The sequence below is a fragment of the Tubulanus polymorphus genome, chromosome 1, assembly GCF_964204645.1.
Source record: "Tubulanus polymorphus chromosome 1, tnTubPoly1.2, whole genome shotgun sequence".
In the NCBI taxonomy this organism is placed as follows: domain Eukaryota; kingdom Metazoa; phylum Nemertea; class Palaeonemertea; order Tubulaniformes; family Tubulanidae; genus Tubulanus; species Tubulanus polymorphus.
Window position 1 is genome coordinate 16196885 of NC_134025.1, and position 16181 is coordinate 16213065.

The 16181-nt window shown below is 36.6% G+C and overlaps 2 protein-coding genes across 14 annotated transcripts in view; both read right to left on the reverse strand.

Moving 5' to 3' along the window:
- LOC141915498 (uncharacterized) overlaps positions 1 to 16181 on the reverse strand; it is a 473311-nt gene that overhangs the window by 353757 nt on the left and 103373 nt on the right. For all 13 annotated transcript variants that reach the window (XR_012620964.1, XR_012620965.1, XM_074807054.1 and 10 more), the window contains 2 exons: positions 4070 to 4191; positions 3715 to 3865 (listed from right to left, as the gene is read on the reverse strand). Coding sequence is in view for 11 of the 13 variants with exons in the window: in XM_074807054.1 (XP_074663155.1) it covers positions 3715 to 3865; positions 4070 to 4191 (273 nt within the window). In the remaining 2 variants the exon portion in view is untranslated. The remainder of the gene's footprint in view (positions 1 to 3714; positions 3866 to 4069; positions 4192 to 16181) is intronic.
- Positions 551 to 2826, reverse strand: LOC141915163 (uncharacterized). Its single transcript, XM_074806585.1, has 5 exons — positions 2712 to 2826; positions 1932 to 2320; positions 1541 to 1732; positions 1105 to 1272; positions 551 to 1062 (listed from the first exon to the last, which is right to left on the reverse strand). The coding sequence occupies exons 1-5, from the start codon at positions 2824 to 2826 to the stop codon at positions 718 to 720; spliced, it is 1209 nt and encodes a 402-aa protein (XP_074662686.1). The 3' UTR covers positions 551 to 717.

The following is a 16181-nucleotide window of genomic DNA, read 5'->3' on the forward strand; positions in this document are numbered from 1 at the left end:
TATCGTATTTTATCTTTCTTAAAGAATTATTTTGTAGTCAAATAAGACCAAAGACATAGGTTTGTTTATGGTCCACGTAAAACATTTCGTAGGGTACATGTAGGCGCGGCAGGGAAAGTATTTTATATTTTCAAAAAAATATTTTTCACAATATGAAAAAATATTCAAATAAAATTCATATGATGTCACATATCAGAGGGCAGCTGAATATTGAGTCTTGGAAACCACTTCCACTGTATGGCTGGGGAAGCTAAAATATGGGTACAGTAATAAATGGGCGTATTACATCGTTTCAAATCCTGGAATTTACCACTACAATATTCAGACCTCGACCTATACCTATACAAACTGCCAACCCCTGAAATCTATTTTGAGGGACAGAGATTCCTATTTTCAGGGACAGCAAACAATTTTCAGGGACATCCTAAAATTTCAGCATTTTAGTCCTTTAAGCTTATATCAAGCACTTATCTTGTGCCCAGGTGTCGAAACGAGCTAGACCATGAAAGAAAATTGAAAAGTTTAGAAAAATTCACAGAAAATTTATTCATAAAATCTAACCCAAAGAAGACAAAAAAATAACAAAGAATTACTTAATACGTATAATACTTGCAATCATGTCAACATCATATACATTGAATCTACCTAAAACCTAAGAACAGTGTCACTAATGTATTTCTAGAAATTGTCATTTAATGGGGATTTTCAAGACCACGTTTAGTAGCAGACTTGCATCGCTTTAACAAATCTTTGGAAAATTTCCTCTTGTGGCATATTGTACCCTCTTGCTTTAATACAAGGAGTCAGCACACTCATGCATGACCTAAAGTCGGTCTTATTTTTTCTCACTAGGCTGAAAACCCTTTCAGAAGTGGCATTGCTGTGTGGTATGCACATTATGGCTAACATTAGTCTAGACAGATTTTTATATTTCAGGGATCCTGTAATATCATCAATCAAGTTACCAATCATTTGCCACCCAATATCACCTCTATTCTCACTGAGAATTTTTTCAGGTAAATCTTCAACTAAATACAGAGTGAACTCTTTTTTAATTGTGTCAACATCACAACCAGCAGGTAGAACCTTTGTTTATCTCTGAATAAAATACCTAATTCCAGAGAATTTGGCAACACATTGTTTACGCACATCAGCCACTTCAGCATTTTTTAGCAATGGATCATTCAATAGAAATTTTTTGATTATGTAAGAACATGCTGCTTGCAAATACTTTACAACATTTTGGAAAAATTCGTAGAAATTTCTTCTTCTCTATATATTTCCTGACTTCATCTCCAACAACTATGTCACTATGGTTCTTGATACTGTAACTCAGCATGAATTTAAACTAGATCTTGGTGCTTGATGGCACATGGTTCGACAAACATAACCAACAAACTTTTCAATAATTGAAACAGAATGGCTCTCTGTTTGTGAATGAGAGGTTTTTCACTTTGAAAGATATGGTTGACATCATTGAATTTCTTCAACACATACACAAGAAACATTAGATATAACCTCATTGACTTAGAGTTTAGACTGTCATAAGCTTTCTTCTTTCTATCGGAACAGGATTTCTCAGAATCTGTTTACTGCTTATTGAATTTTTGTCACTTTCAATTTCTTTTTTGAAGAACTCTCCAAGTGCATGCCAATGCTCTAGGACGAATATAGCAGTTTGCTCTAGGGATAGCCACCTAGTGGCCACATGCTTTGGCACCTTATGTAAAATCTGTCATGTGAAATCTGCTCTTCTTCAAAATCTCGCAATCTATCAGCACTCTTCCCCATATAATATATATCATGGAAAAATCCGCATACATCCACTGGTAGTTAGTTGTTTGCCACCCCACTCAGCTGACAGGTGAAGTAAATGACAAGTTGGGTTGTACTTTTAGCAGTCTGCCATACACCCCCTTCCTGCAACCAACCATCACATTCACATTATCAGTACATAGGGCCATGCAGTTATTCATTGATGTACCCTTTGTGTCAAGAGCTCCTAAGATCATTTTGGTGATATTCTCACCATTTGAATGCCCTTCGCAGTCTAACATAGCTAACAGTTCAGTTTTCACACAATTTTCATTAGAAACAAGTGTAATAACAATCGGATCCAGTTTTCCTTTTTTTCCTCTTTCGTGACCGACATCAGTTGACAGTGAAAAAGGTCCCATCTGTTCTACCAAAGATGCCTGCGTATGTTGCGCCAGTTCTCTAAGAATATACGTTGCCATGGTCTTTCCACAAGAAAATTTCTTGATCACTTGTGGCAGCAATGTTGGATTGTCTAGTGGCAACATCATGCGCAGTAGTTCTCCTGAAAGATGTAAATATGGAAGAATACATAAAAAGGTAGAAAAAGCCGAAATCCATTTAAGCTTTTATTGTATTATTGCGTTGGATTGGAGGCCTGCCACGCTTAAGAAACAAAAAATTATTTTTGGCTTACCATAAGCCTACGTAGCAAAAATCCAATTTTTTACATCAATGAAAATAAATTTAAAACGCCAGGTATGGCTGTCAGCATACATGCGATCGTGGGCGACACAGTATCCGAACAAGAACAAGAACAAGACAGAACAAGAACAAGAAAGAACAAGAACAAGAACTAGAGTGTCCCTCTTTTTCGTATGTGACTATATTTATTCAAAGCTGTCTCTGTTCCAAAATCCTTGAAAAATGTGTAAAGTGTGTAAATCAAAACCTACCGAAATGGTCACTTGCAGCGATTGGAATGTTATGTACGGCTAAGTAGCCACAGAAGACAGCTTCAGCTTTAACAACAAGATCATCTACTGCATCAAAAGCAAGAAATGATGTCATTTTAGCGGAACTTCCAATAATTAATGCCATTGCCTTGTGTTTATCCATCTGATGATGACGTCTGATGTCATTTATTCCTCCATGGGAAATCGATAAGTGAAAATCGCATGCCGTACAATATGCATAGTGTGCTGATTTGTTGGATATTTTTATGAATAATAATCTTTCGAGTATTTAATGTTAAACACGGTGAGCAGACGTTTTTTATTTGGAGGTTCATCCCGTACTAAGTACCGACTGCTAGCGCCACAGTGTTCACTTGCCACATTTCATTATTCCTTGAGTACTGACTGCTAGCACCACAGTGTTCACTTGCCATATTACAATTAATTCCTTCCGACATCTTGGGACAAAAACAACTGCTAGCGAACAATCGCCAAATTTCCATTTAAAATATTTTAAGTTATAAAAACCGTGATATTTTCCGTGAATAAATTTCTTTGAAAATCCGTGACATATTAATGCTTCCCGGGACAGCGGGACAAACTATGAAATTCTGAGACTGTCCCACAAAATGCGGGACGGTTGGCAGCTCTGCCTATAGTTTGCTGCTTAGCATTTTTAGGTCACAAGAAATAACAATTTATTACAAATTCTATCAAACAGAAAACACAGCGCTCATCTTCTGCTAAAATTATTCAGCCCATTTTCATGTCAAACGTGCACGCGCCAAGCGTACCGCGATTTTACATGAATTAGCTCAATTACAACTTTATATCGCTGACAAAAGTAAACCAAAAACCGTTAAGCAGAGTAACTTATTCCAATGGAAAATTTTCAGCCCCATTCCCCAATTTTTCAGGTAGTTAGGAATATCACTGATTGACATAAGCTACGACTTGTTAGCATCCAAGACATGATCATCAATACAAGAACACTAAAGTTTACCTCGGGTTTCACAAGCCGTAAAACTTTCTCAATAGTTTCATCTTGTAGACTAATAAAACCGACCCCATTTGGATCAAGTATATTCCAGGCCTTTGCCAACTCAATACGATCACGTTTCCGTTCTTCTTTAACATGTCTTTTTGACAATTTCCTGTGAAGTAATAATTGACGAATTTCAACAAACTTTGGATCAAAGTAAAAGATTAATTGGTTCCCGTGGACATGTGGCTGTCTATAAGACCAGTTATGAAAATGCATCATACAATTGAGCCGAAGCGTTACTACTGGCATAGTTTTCTTTGTATTCGTGGAGTCTTACGAGAAAAATTATGTTTGATCGATAATTGATACTTACCAATAGTTATCAACTATAATTGCCAAGAGTATGGCCAGCAAGAAGAATACTCCAGCATATAAGAAGATACCAAAAAAGAAGAAATTCAAGGTATTTGCCCCATATGCTGGCATCATGAAAGCCTACAAAAGCAAATGCATAATATAAGATTTATTTATGTCAAAAATGTGTTCTGAAAACACATTTTTTTCTGGAGAAACATGTTTCTAAGAACATATTTCCTTGTAGAAAATGTGTTTTAAAAAACACATCTTTATCCGAAAAAGACATGTTTTAAAAATACATTTTTTAAAACATGTTTAAAAAATATAGAAAACATGTTTTATTTTCATTAGGGCTCCCTGCTCAATATCATTTACATAGTACAATCATGTTACACAGACGTGGAGATGGCAGGAATATATATCTCAAATCATTCTTTTCCATTGGTCATGTTGATTTGAAATCAGCATTGGACTCGAAAGTATCCAACTTGTAACCATCATAACATCCAACATGATTCTAGCAAATGCTTACAGTCAAGGCAGAACATAGTAGCTTGTAACGAGGGGTCCAAGGACACGGCACCCACCTGCAAAGTGGTTTCAAATGCTGAACAAACATATTCAATATTCAACACCCCCTGGTGAACATATTAAAACCTATGACCGTAAAACTCGCCTCAATAATAGAACATGTCACCAGCAACAGTTTTTCTAAATGTTGCGAAATATGCATTCAAACCAATACCATATGTAAAAAAAGCTTAGTTATTCAGCTATTCAACGCCCCTTGGTGACAATATACAAAAACCAATGACCTTGAACCTCACCAGACATAAAACAGAACAAATACTCAACAAATGTTTGACCACCAATTTGGGAATACTTCTACTTCAAATTATATCAAATTGAAGGAAAATTTATTTCGTACCTGTAAATAAGTTATGAACGGATCAAATATAAGCCAGAACACGGATAAGATTCATACGGTTATGTAGAATTTCTTCGTATACATTTTTAAGACACCGAAGTAAGAGAGATCTTTTTCTTTGAATAGGAGCAACACCTAATATCAAAATCTGGTCACTCAATATGAAGAGAATTGTTTGAATCAAAATCTGGTCACTCAATATGAGAATTGTTTGAACCGTTCGAGTTTGTACGTTATTCAGGAAAAATGTGTTCCTGGCCGAATGTTGCACAGGTCCTTGGATAGAAAATAAGTTTTGATTAAGGGTAACTCATACCCATACAAATTGTATTGTTAAGGGATACCTTAGTAGAGGATATAGATACAAAAGAATTGCATTAAAATGAAATTAATTCCAATATTCAATTCTCAGAAATTAAGCAATTTCATGAAGTTGCACAAGGACTATAGACAAATTGATTCTGTACGAGAAAATTCTCTGAATTTTGTGATGTTAGTTTTATAGACAAACTAGAAAGAAACTTTAAAACGGGACGTTCGTTTGTGTTTAGCTTATGTAATAAATTTGACACAACTGGCTAGACTTCGAAAGTTACACAAATGGAGGAAAATTATTGCTGGCAGACTGTTACCACATTTACGAAATTCAAATTCATTTTGTTTCTCACATTATAAAAGAAGTGCAACATTGAGCGCCATCTATGAAGTTTTTAGGTTACTACGTGTGCATAGGAAGATTTGGGTTATTTTATGAAACCTCCAATTAACAAATTTCTCTCCTTCAGCTGCTATATGCACACATATTTAATGAATGGCCCCTGATAGGGAACAAAGTCCTCTTAAAAACAGAATGACAGGATAAGAAGTGGCATTTCTTAGAATGCTTGACTAGAAGGAATTTAAGAAAAGAAAGGTGATCATTTGTAGATATATAAGAATTTATTAGTTTGTTATCTTACAAACATCTGTATATAAAAATAAAACTTAACAATTGAGTAAAGGCAAGGACACAGTGGGCGATTTTATGACCGGTTTGATCCCCGACAGACCCGGACACAGTGGGCGATTTTATGACCGATTTGATCGCCGACAGACCCGGACACACTGGGCAATTTTACCCAGCGTGTCCGGGCCTTAAGTGCTGCAAATTACAAGTATCTAACTTATGATGTATAAATCATGCGTCAAGGTGAATGCAATAATAGTAAATGTTTTCTTCCCCCAAAAATCATAGTATGTACCATGAACTACATGACAACTGTTGGAGTTATTTACTTGAGTACATGGAGAAATGGAATAAATGGCGTTTTAGTCCATTTGAATAATATAGAGATGATACAGCAGACTGAAGGATGAAAGCAGCATATGAAAACTGGATAAAGTTCAAAAAGGTTCAGAATTGTCAAGATGAAAATATTCGAAACTAGGGGTCCAGGGACACCATGCCCACTTGGGAAGTGGTTCCAAATGCTCAACAATCTAACAATTTCAATATTCAACGCCCCCTGGTGACCATATACAGAATCCAATGACCTTGAAACTCACCACAATCATAGAACATGGCAGCAGCTACGATTTTGTAATTGATTGTGATAACAAAATATGCCTCGTTACCACTTAAATATGGAAATACTAAGTTATTCTACTATTCAACGCCCCCTGGTGACCATATTCAAAACCCAATGACCTTGAAACTCACCACAATCATAGAACATGTCACAAACTATAACTTTGTAATTGATCATGGTAACAAAATATGCCTAGGTACCAATATAATAAGGAAATACTAAGTTATTCTACTATTCAACGCCCCCTGGTGACCATAAAGAATAACTAATGGCCTTAAAACTTGCCACAATCATAGATGATGTCATGAGCTACAACTTTGCAATTGATTGTGGTTACAAAATATGCATTGATACGAATATAATATAGAAATACTAAGATATTGCATTATTCAACGCCCCCTGGTGGCCATATACAAAAACCAATGACCTCGAAACTCACCACAATCATAGAACACGTTATGAGCTGCAACTTTCTAAATGATTGTGGTAACAAAATACGCTTAGGTATCAATATAATGTGGAAAAACTTTTTCCCACTTACGAATGAGTACTGCTGACACCAAGATGGCCGCCAATTGCGTCATAATTGGCATATGAAAAATACCTGTCTCAGATATAAAACATCCCTTTCCAAAGAATACCCATCACAAATTGCAATGAGAAATGATAAACCAGTAGGAAGCTACAGGACTCAGAATTTGGGCCAAAATTAACGTTTTTGGGCACTAAAAAGGTCATAGGACGGCCATCTTGAATCCGATCGACCCAATTTTTGTTATGCTGATGGGCCCTGGGGGAATTCACATATATCCGAAAGATCAAGGTAATTGATCAAAGTGTCTTCAAAATTTCCCTCAAAAAGTTCAAAAATGTGTAAAAAGTGCTGATTTTGGCGAACAACAATGGCTGCCAGTCGGCCATCTTGAATCTGACAGGGCCAGTTTTTGGGCTGAAGATGTGTCTAGGGTAGATACATGTGTAACCCAAATATCAAGACATTACCTTGAAGCGTCTTCAAAACTTCCCAAAATAACTGGATTCCGTCTACGGACGGACGGACGGACGACGGACGAAAAGTGAATGCAATAGCCCGCTGGGACTAAAGTCCCAAGTGGGCTAAAAATGATTAGGAAATATAATACAAAATAAGACATCAGTGCCACTTATACACATACCCGAAATATTTGTGTCTGCTAGGACACAATTTGTAACCACAAAATAAGATACATCAGTGCCACTTATACATATAACCGAAATATTTGTGTCTGCTAGGACACATTTTGTAACCACAAAATTTAGAATTATAAGATAATAATAAGCATGACAAAAATTACTGTACGTCGAGTGAAAAATACTGATTTTAGTAGATTCACAGAAAACTTTTAATCACATTGGCGTAGTTTAAAATTGGTCGCTTATATGACCTGTTTTGCTTGTGACGACAAAATGTTTAAAAAAGGCAATTAATGACAGAAGCATATGTCAAACATAACAATTTTACCCACGATTGGGGTGCTGAATGTTTTAATAATGTGAACTAAGAGCTTCATCCAATGCTGCCTCATGCTATGAAATTATGACTTCTCTTACTTAATCAACCCAATCAAGAGCTTTTTTGACAGTTTTTTTGGAATAAGTTTTCCTTGGTGGGTCATCAGGAAATGCAGTTGAAGCAAGAGATTCAAATCGAGTTGAAGATTTAGTTGTTTTTTTTATATCTGATGCTGATTTGGCATCATTAGAGGTACAAGATTTGGCGGTATCCTGCTTGCATGAGGCAATTGGCTCTGCAGTACAATCTTTTATTGCCACTTTTAAGGTTAGTGGTAGAATTGGCACGATATCAGATGACTGAATTGTTGGTTGTTGTAGGTACTTGGCAAGGTCCTTTTTATACATTTTGACTGACGTGAAATCGTCGCAATCTTGATTATCTGAAGCACTGGTGAGGAATGCAATATAGTCGTCTGCCTCAACTTCTACAGCATTTAGAACAATATTCTTACGAATAGTACGAGGTTCAGTCTTCTACAAAGATGATCAAAAAGCATTTAAATCCAAGAAGTTAAGTTATAGCAATATTCAACAATTTTAGTATCAACCATCTTTCAATTTGCGATGCATAATTGCTATCTAGGGAACAGGGTAATTTCATAATGGCATTATCGGAGCTGGTAATGATTATGCAGATTGATAAAAGTTTGCACCGAATAGACTAATGCATTGGTTTTAGAAACCTAAGTTGCAGAGAAGAACGATACTTGTTCAATGTGTATACACCACACACTTGGATCTGTTGATCCAGGCCTAAGTTCAAATTGCCTATTTTGGCATTTGGAATTAACTGGTAATGGACTAAACTGGAAAGGGTTGACCTAGTGAAGCGGTCAGTGTGACAGAATATAAAGGGTATTGACGTCAGCGTTATGCATTGTCATTCACTAAGAACACAGAAATTCAAGTGGTGTTTAAAATTGAGACAATGATATACAGAATAGTTTTAGGATAACAAAATAAATTAAGTTAGAAAATATTTATTTTATGTATAAGTTACCCAAAACTTGGCTATGTATGTGGCGAGGTTTAGTGTTCAATATGTATTTTACCCTGTAAGAGAAATATATGCTGTTAGGGATGAGATGCAAGATTCTGAAATTATTACATTGCCTATTTCTAAAACCCAGGATTTTTCAATTTTTTTTCATCCTCCCTTGGCAGGGATATGAACCTGATGGTATTGCTACTCTCAGCCATGACACAAAACCCTGTCACACTAGCCTAAATGTGCAGGTAAATGCAACTATGGGCTAGTGTGGCAGGGTTTCATACGATGGTGAGTCATGATGCCTCAGGTCCGAATTTCTGCCAGGAGGATGAATTTTTCATATTAATAACAAAATTTTTCACAAAGGACATATAAAATACTTACTGAGAAATGTTCACCTTTTTCACTGCATCTCATCCCTGAGCTCGAATCAATCTAACCTTCACCCGAATACGCGTTTATATACATACGTATATAAACGCGTATTCGCCAATGTCCACTCCCTTTAGTTAGTGACCTTTAGTCACAAGAGTAGAAAAATACTTACCTCAAATGATGAAGCTCCGGTAGTAGCTAGAACAGGTTTTTGGTCAAAAGAAGATACAGTAAGGTTTTTAAACAGAACATGATTTCCTGTCGCGATATCAGTCTTGGAAAATTGTCGCCATAATGCTACATCAACGTCTCCAGATTCATCTTGGATAGTTATGGTACAAATTGGTATTTCAGAGGGGCCACACAAAACTGTACGTGGCAACTCATCCTATAAAACATATGAAAAAATAAGCATGGTTTGAATATGTATGTAACAAATGAACATAAGGTAACATGCAAACACTGTAAAATGTGTAGGCGCTATCTGTGGTTATTGTTGTTACGGTAAGCCACTCTATTAACCCTTTAACCGGCAAGTATTTTTTGGCCTATGAGAGATTTTGGACCTTGCAAGGGGAAAACTGAATAACTCAGTAGATACGAGGGATAACCCCATACTGTATGTATTTTATGAAAGCTCTTTTCACAAGTTTTCAAATGATACCATGTTTGCGAACTTTGGGGTTACCTTCAGGGTCTGACTCCAAGGTCACAGATCCCAAGGTCATCCAGATTTTTGGGCCACCCATTATAAAAAACTGTCATGAGATTCATCCAAATACGAATTATCATCAAAATCTTTCATTACTATGTCCAAAATATCAGCCAAACTCACTAGAGAGCGTATTTAGTGCATTGGCCATTACTACTAACGATATTCTCAATTTTGGAAATCTGACCCACGTGGTTTCCATACCCCTTCTACATGTCAAATGTATGAAATATCACTTTCCTGCCTTGTTAGACATTGTAGGCCGTCTGGTGTCGCCATCTGCTGATAGGAAAATGAGTTAGAATGCCTCACTGAAATCAATACTTGACGATTCTATTCACTATAGCTGGTATATTCAAATCGGTCACTAGCGACCGATTTGAATATACCAGCTATAGTGAATAGAATATATAGATTTTTATTTTTTCACGAGTAGTACTATATAGGTTCACTATTTATTTGAAGCACGAGCTTTCGCTACTAATGTATAAAAGCTTCAACAGGTAAATGAGTATAGTCAATGGAAAAACAACAGTATTTATAGTCTGGTAATTAGGCCAATACCGATCAGTGAGTCAGGTAGTTATAAATCATCATCACTCTGGTTTCCCTCTCATCAGTATCTAAATGTTGAAGCTGAAGAAATGTGTAAAACTATGATGTATTGTAACTAGGTCTCCAAATGTTTATAGAAAAACTATCTTAGTTATCAATAGGACCATTTTTTTGCCTGTTGAATAAGAGACTCGGACTCGGGTAAAAAATATAAGCCTTATTACAATTCAACAGTGACTAGACATAACAGACATGTCCAATGATTAATGGTAACATTGGGAGTAACATTTGGCAACAGGTTCAATTTATGTTCATTAGCACTAGTAGTAGCTCAGCTGTCAAAATATGTTAGCTCACAAGGCAGTCACATTCCGATAATAATCCCTAAATTTCAAGACATAAAGATTGCAATCCAAACTTCCAAAGGCAATCTTCGTGTTAAATATCGATTTAAAAAACGTTTTATCGATGACTCATATTTTTTGTGCATTTTCTGCATTTTCCGGATGTTAGAACATAAACAATGAAAAAATGAAAATTTTCATGTGAGACACGTCATCCACGCGACCGGTATGACGGTTAACTGATAACTTGAGGCTTGGGCTGAAACCTTAATTTCATTGGCCTTTTCAGACTTTTTGAGGTCAGGGTCTAGGGAAAAATATTTATCGACGAAGTATTCGACAAAATTTAAAGGGAAGCACTCTTAAACGATTACACCACAAAAAATTATTATCTTCAAATACGACAGACATTAAGCTTGATTAAACGGTACACATTTGCCTCGATCACAAAAATTCGTGGAAAATATTGGGAGTAGCCTACATTTGCGACACATGTAAAATAATCTTAAAGTTGGCAGTAGGCCTAATCCAAATGCTTATAACTCGCAAACTACGACGCGCGTCTACATGGAATTTTCAACACTGTATAAGATGCCTATTATCTTTCTTCAAAAGTACAGTTAGAATAAATCGGATGACATCTTTTGACAACCTACTTTCCCACTTTTGAAGTGGGAAACTGCATTGATACATCATGGCGGCCGCCGATACGTGCCACATGAATCAAAGCATGCAACGGCCGGCCCACCTCATTCAACAGAGTTTCTCTGTTCATTAACACACGGAAAAGAGAAGCAAATGTAGAAACTAGGCCTAGACATAAATAGCGTGTCACATAAGGCCTAATGAATATCATTCGAAGCCAAATTTAGCGGATATTTCTGTTCTTGCTCATTAATCCCCAACATCACTCACCTTTGACAATATGGCGCGTCCTGCTCACTGCGACTGCTTACTGCCGCGGATGAAGAATTTGTCATCAATATTTCTTGCGACTGTGATCGAAGCTCCCGTACTCGAGTAAATTCGAGTGATATAATCGGGCGGAAATCTCAGCTGGCCACTTAATTTACCCTGTTTTTACGGTAAACAAAAGCGACCGTCTGAAACTGCAAAGAATGATCCGGCCTTATCCGAATTCCAAAAGTTCTATAGTTCACTGAGTAGTTGTGGCAGGAATTTGTTTCACAAGAATTTGTTTCCGCCATCTTGTTTGCAATGCATATGCTCCCTATTCTGTTTGTAAACACAATCCACACGTGTGCACTACACTCGCTACAGTATCAACGCTCGCGGCTATAAACCTACAAACAAATATGCATCAAATATACCCGCCAACCCAGGCATCTTTTCTACGATTTTACAATATGAAAAATTATGAAATTGACTTTCTGCCGCCGCCCTTAATTCATCCATAGTTCAACTATTAACTTGTAGCGGATTTAATTAAAGAAATATCGTTAAGCTTTCAACTGATCGCACATGTGTGCTTTGGAAATGGAAATGAGTATGATTGAAAATAAAGATCGAAATCTGAATCATTCTATTTTCTTTCAAAAAGGCTGCATTGGATGATGTGATTAGGGAATAAAAAGAATTTTCTATGCCTTAGTATTCCTCAAAATCTCCACCCTGATGGCCCATCTGGTCATGCAACGAATGCAACACATCTTCCAATTTCGAGTCAGGCAAGAAAACACGATCCCTTACGACACCACGATCCATGATACGTCGATATATCACACCATCCTTTAACAACAACTTTGGTATCTGTCTTCGGAATTTCATCTCACCAGGTCCATCCATCTGAAACTTCCTACCTCCCGGCAAATCTAACTTCAACCATTTTAACACAGGATCCGATTCCTGAAGTTCAATCAACCGACTCAGATCTATCAAACCAAAAACCAAATCATCGAACGTATCATCCTCAACGTCCAGTTTAGCATCAGAAAAAGCAGATTCAATGTCACACGACAAAGAATTACATGCGGTTCTAGATACATCGGCGTCTATCATTTCCTTCCCACTTTGATACATTATCTATATGTTGTACATCGAGATTGCCTGCAACCATCTGTGAGACAAAGCATCCAGTTTCGCAGACTTGAGAATGTAACTCAAAGGATTATAATCCATTTTGACTAACACTTTACTCAAAAAAATAAAATCGTGAATCTTCTCTAACGCCCACTTAAGCGCAAGAAACTACAATTTATGTACTTCATAATTCATCAGCTTGATTTAATGACCGATTGGCATAAGCGATAACATGCATCTTCCCATAGTCACCCGTTTGATACAGTACTGCCCGAAGCCCAATTTGAGATGCGTCGGTATGAAGCTTGAACAGTTTAGAATAATCGGCAAACTGAAGAACAGGTGGCGACGTTAAAAACTCGTGAATACCATCAAAGGATTTCTGTAGTTCCTTGTTCCATTCAACAGGTTCTTTCTTTCGACCTTTCTCAGTATATCCTACAAGTAAATCCGTCAATGGTTTAGCTAACCCAGCGAAGCCTTTGATAAATTTCCGATAGTATCCGCTAAATCCAAGAAAACTCCTGACATCGGCTATAGTTTTCTGGAACCGGCCATTTCCTAATTGCTTCGACCTTAGCTGGATCGGGTTCCAACCTGGCGGCAGACACTTTGTGACATTTTACTTTTCAATATTACTTATTAAGATTTCATTCTATAGTTATATAAATTTCTGGAATGAAAAAAATCAAAGTTTGGAACTTAAAGATGGTGAGTCATCAGCACTTCTCCTTTGCAATGAAGGATTCAATCCGATGTTGATTCTACTTGCTCAAAGGGCACAGTCCAATTAATAAAATATCATGTCATACTTTTTCTATGAAGTATTATGTTCACAAATTATAAATATGCTACTGATTATCATTTCATTCATTTCCTGAAATACTAATATATTGGCAATTTCAGGACATGCTCACTGTTATCTAGATGTGTGCAGGTGCATGTTCCTGACATCATCTCCGTTGAAAGCTTACTGTTTACAGTTTCTACTCATTTCAAAGGGCTTTTTTGATGATTTTTTAAATTAATGAATTCTAATGTATCGTAAATATGTTGGTGCCATCGTATATGATATGATAAACATATATGTTAGTGGGTGCACCATATAGCCGTGATATTAGAGGGAACAAATTATGGCATATCAATTGTACATATGGGCTAGAGAGCGCACATCTGCTTAGGTTTATCGCCGAGATACCGTGAAAAAAGCAACAGTGGGTTTGGTGAACTACGTAAACAAAGTGAAGAATAAATGAACGATTTATTTGTAAGGCTAATTAGTAATTTTTTTTGATCAATAACATCTCAAGTAATTATTCCTGTAGGAAGTAAGCATTGTGTTGATCAATCACGAAAAAATACAATTCATTGGTCATGTGCCCAAAAGCAAAAGCAAGAGCTTCGATGGGCAGCAATCAAACCCAGGCAAATATGGCGCCAGAGAGGTGATCCGATGTTTATTGGACAGTGTCTATCATCGAGAGGATTTCCGAGGTTGCGAATTCTCAATCGAATATCAAATCAAAGGTATAATATGAACTGGGGTTTTCTTTTCAATATTCTTATCATGCTTTCCTCACATTGATTTCATTCGAACAAAACTTTTTGAAAAAATCGCTCAATAACATCGATCAATAATATAGCTTTTTGATCAAAGAATTTTTTTGTCAGAACGAAAACTTTTCCGATCAAACAAAAGTATATTGTTCGATCAAACAGAATTGTTATCATTGGAACAAAATTTTCTTGTCGGAACATAAAGGTTTTCGTTCGAACAAGTATATTGTTCGATCGAAGAAAAATTATCGTGGAACTAAAAAGTCATTTACTTATAATGAGTATTTTTCATTCAAAAAAAAATAATCTCACTTGAACGATTGAGTTATCTTATGAACCTGGGTTTTCATTGTATCCAATATCCATATTATGCCTTTTCACGTTGAAGCTCATCTTCCATGTTTCTGACCATGTACGGGACACAGCTAGTTGAGGTCGCTTTGGAAATTTACTCGGTCCTGTACATTTCGGGTTACTTAGTAAATCATTTATCAGGACAGTGAAGAGAAGAAAACTTAGGATACTAGCTCGCATGACTCCACTTGTTAGATCTACTTATTTCCAAGATGAGACAGTACCGTTGATTTCTGCCACCCGTTTTTGATCGGAGAAAACTGCTGAGCCCATTTAAGTGACCCATCATTGATACCGTTTCCTAATAGATCGTTAGTAATCGCTGATCACCTGAGTACCTAATCAAATGCTTTTTCGAAATTCATAAAGACTATAAGGCCTCACAGTCGATTTTCTGGAGTCAAATAACCATCTGGTCGAGTTAACCATGGTTTCAAGTAGGCCCAATTGACTGTTGGTAGACCTTCCTTTTGTAAAACCGTCTTGACCGTTGAACAGGATACCCTTCATTTTCAATAGCATGGTTCGGCTGTGTCAGCATACACGCGATCGTGGTCGACACAGTATCCAGACATTGAACAAGAATACGAACAAGGCTGTGCAGAAAACCTGTTATCGCTGCTTTGCAGCTATATTTTCATATAATTATTTCCTGGGTTGTTAAAAGAAAATGAAGAAAGAAAAGTGACACAAATGTTATTCATGAACGTAGAAAAATAACAGTTTATATGGTTACGATGTAAATGGATGTAGTAATATGTCTGGTTAAGGGTTTGTTTGATTGAAGGTCAAAGTTTGAAAGGGAATGTAGAGAAAATAGTTAAATGTGTATGAAAGTAGGTGTATGCAGTGTGCACCAGGCGAAAGGATTAGATTGCAAGGTGGGAGTTTGACTTATAACGTTGTTTTCATTTCCCGGAATACATAAAACCCGGAATTAAATCATAAAACCTGGAATCTTAAGTAAAGACAAGTAATCATAAATAAAACCTGGACCTGCGCGTGTTGCCAGTGCTGTTTGAGGTGTGGGACAGCATTCAAAGGGCGGGGTTTTGAACGTCGCCGAATCACCGAATTCAGCTGAAATTCAGTTGGATACAATGATTAATTTGATTTATTAAATTTACTGGCGAGACATTTTTACCACTAT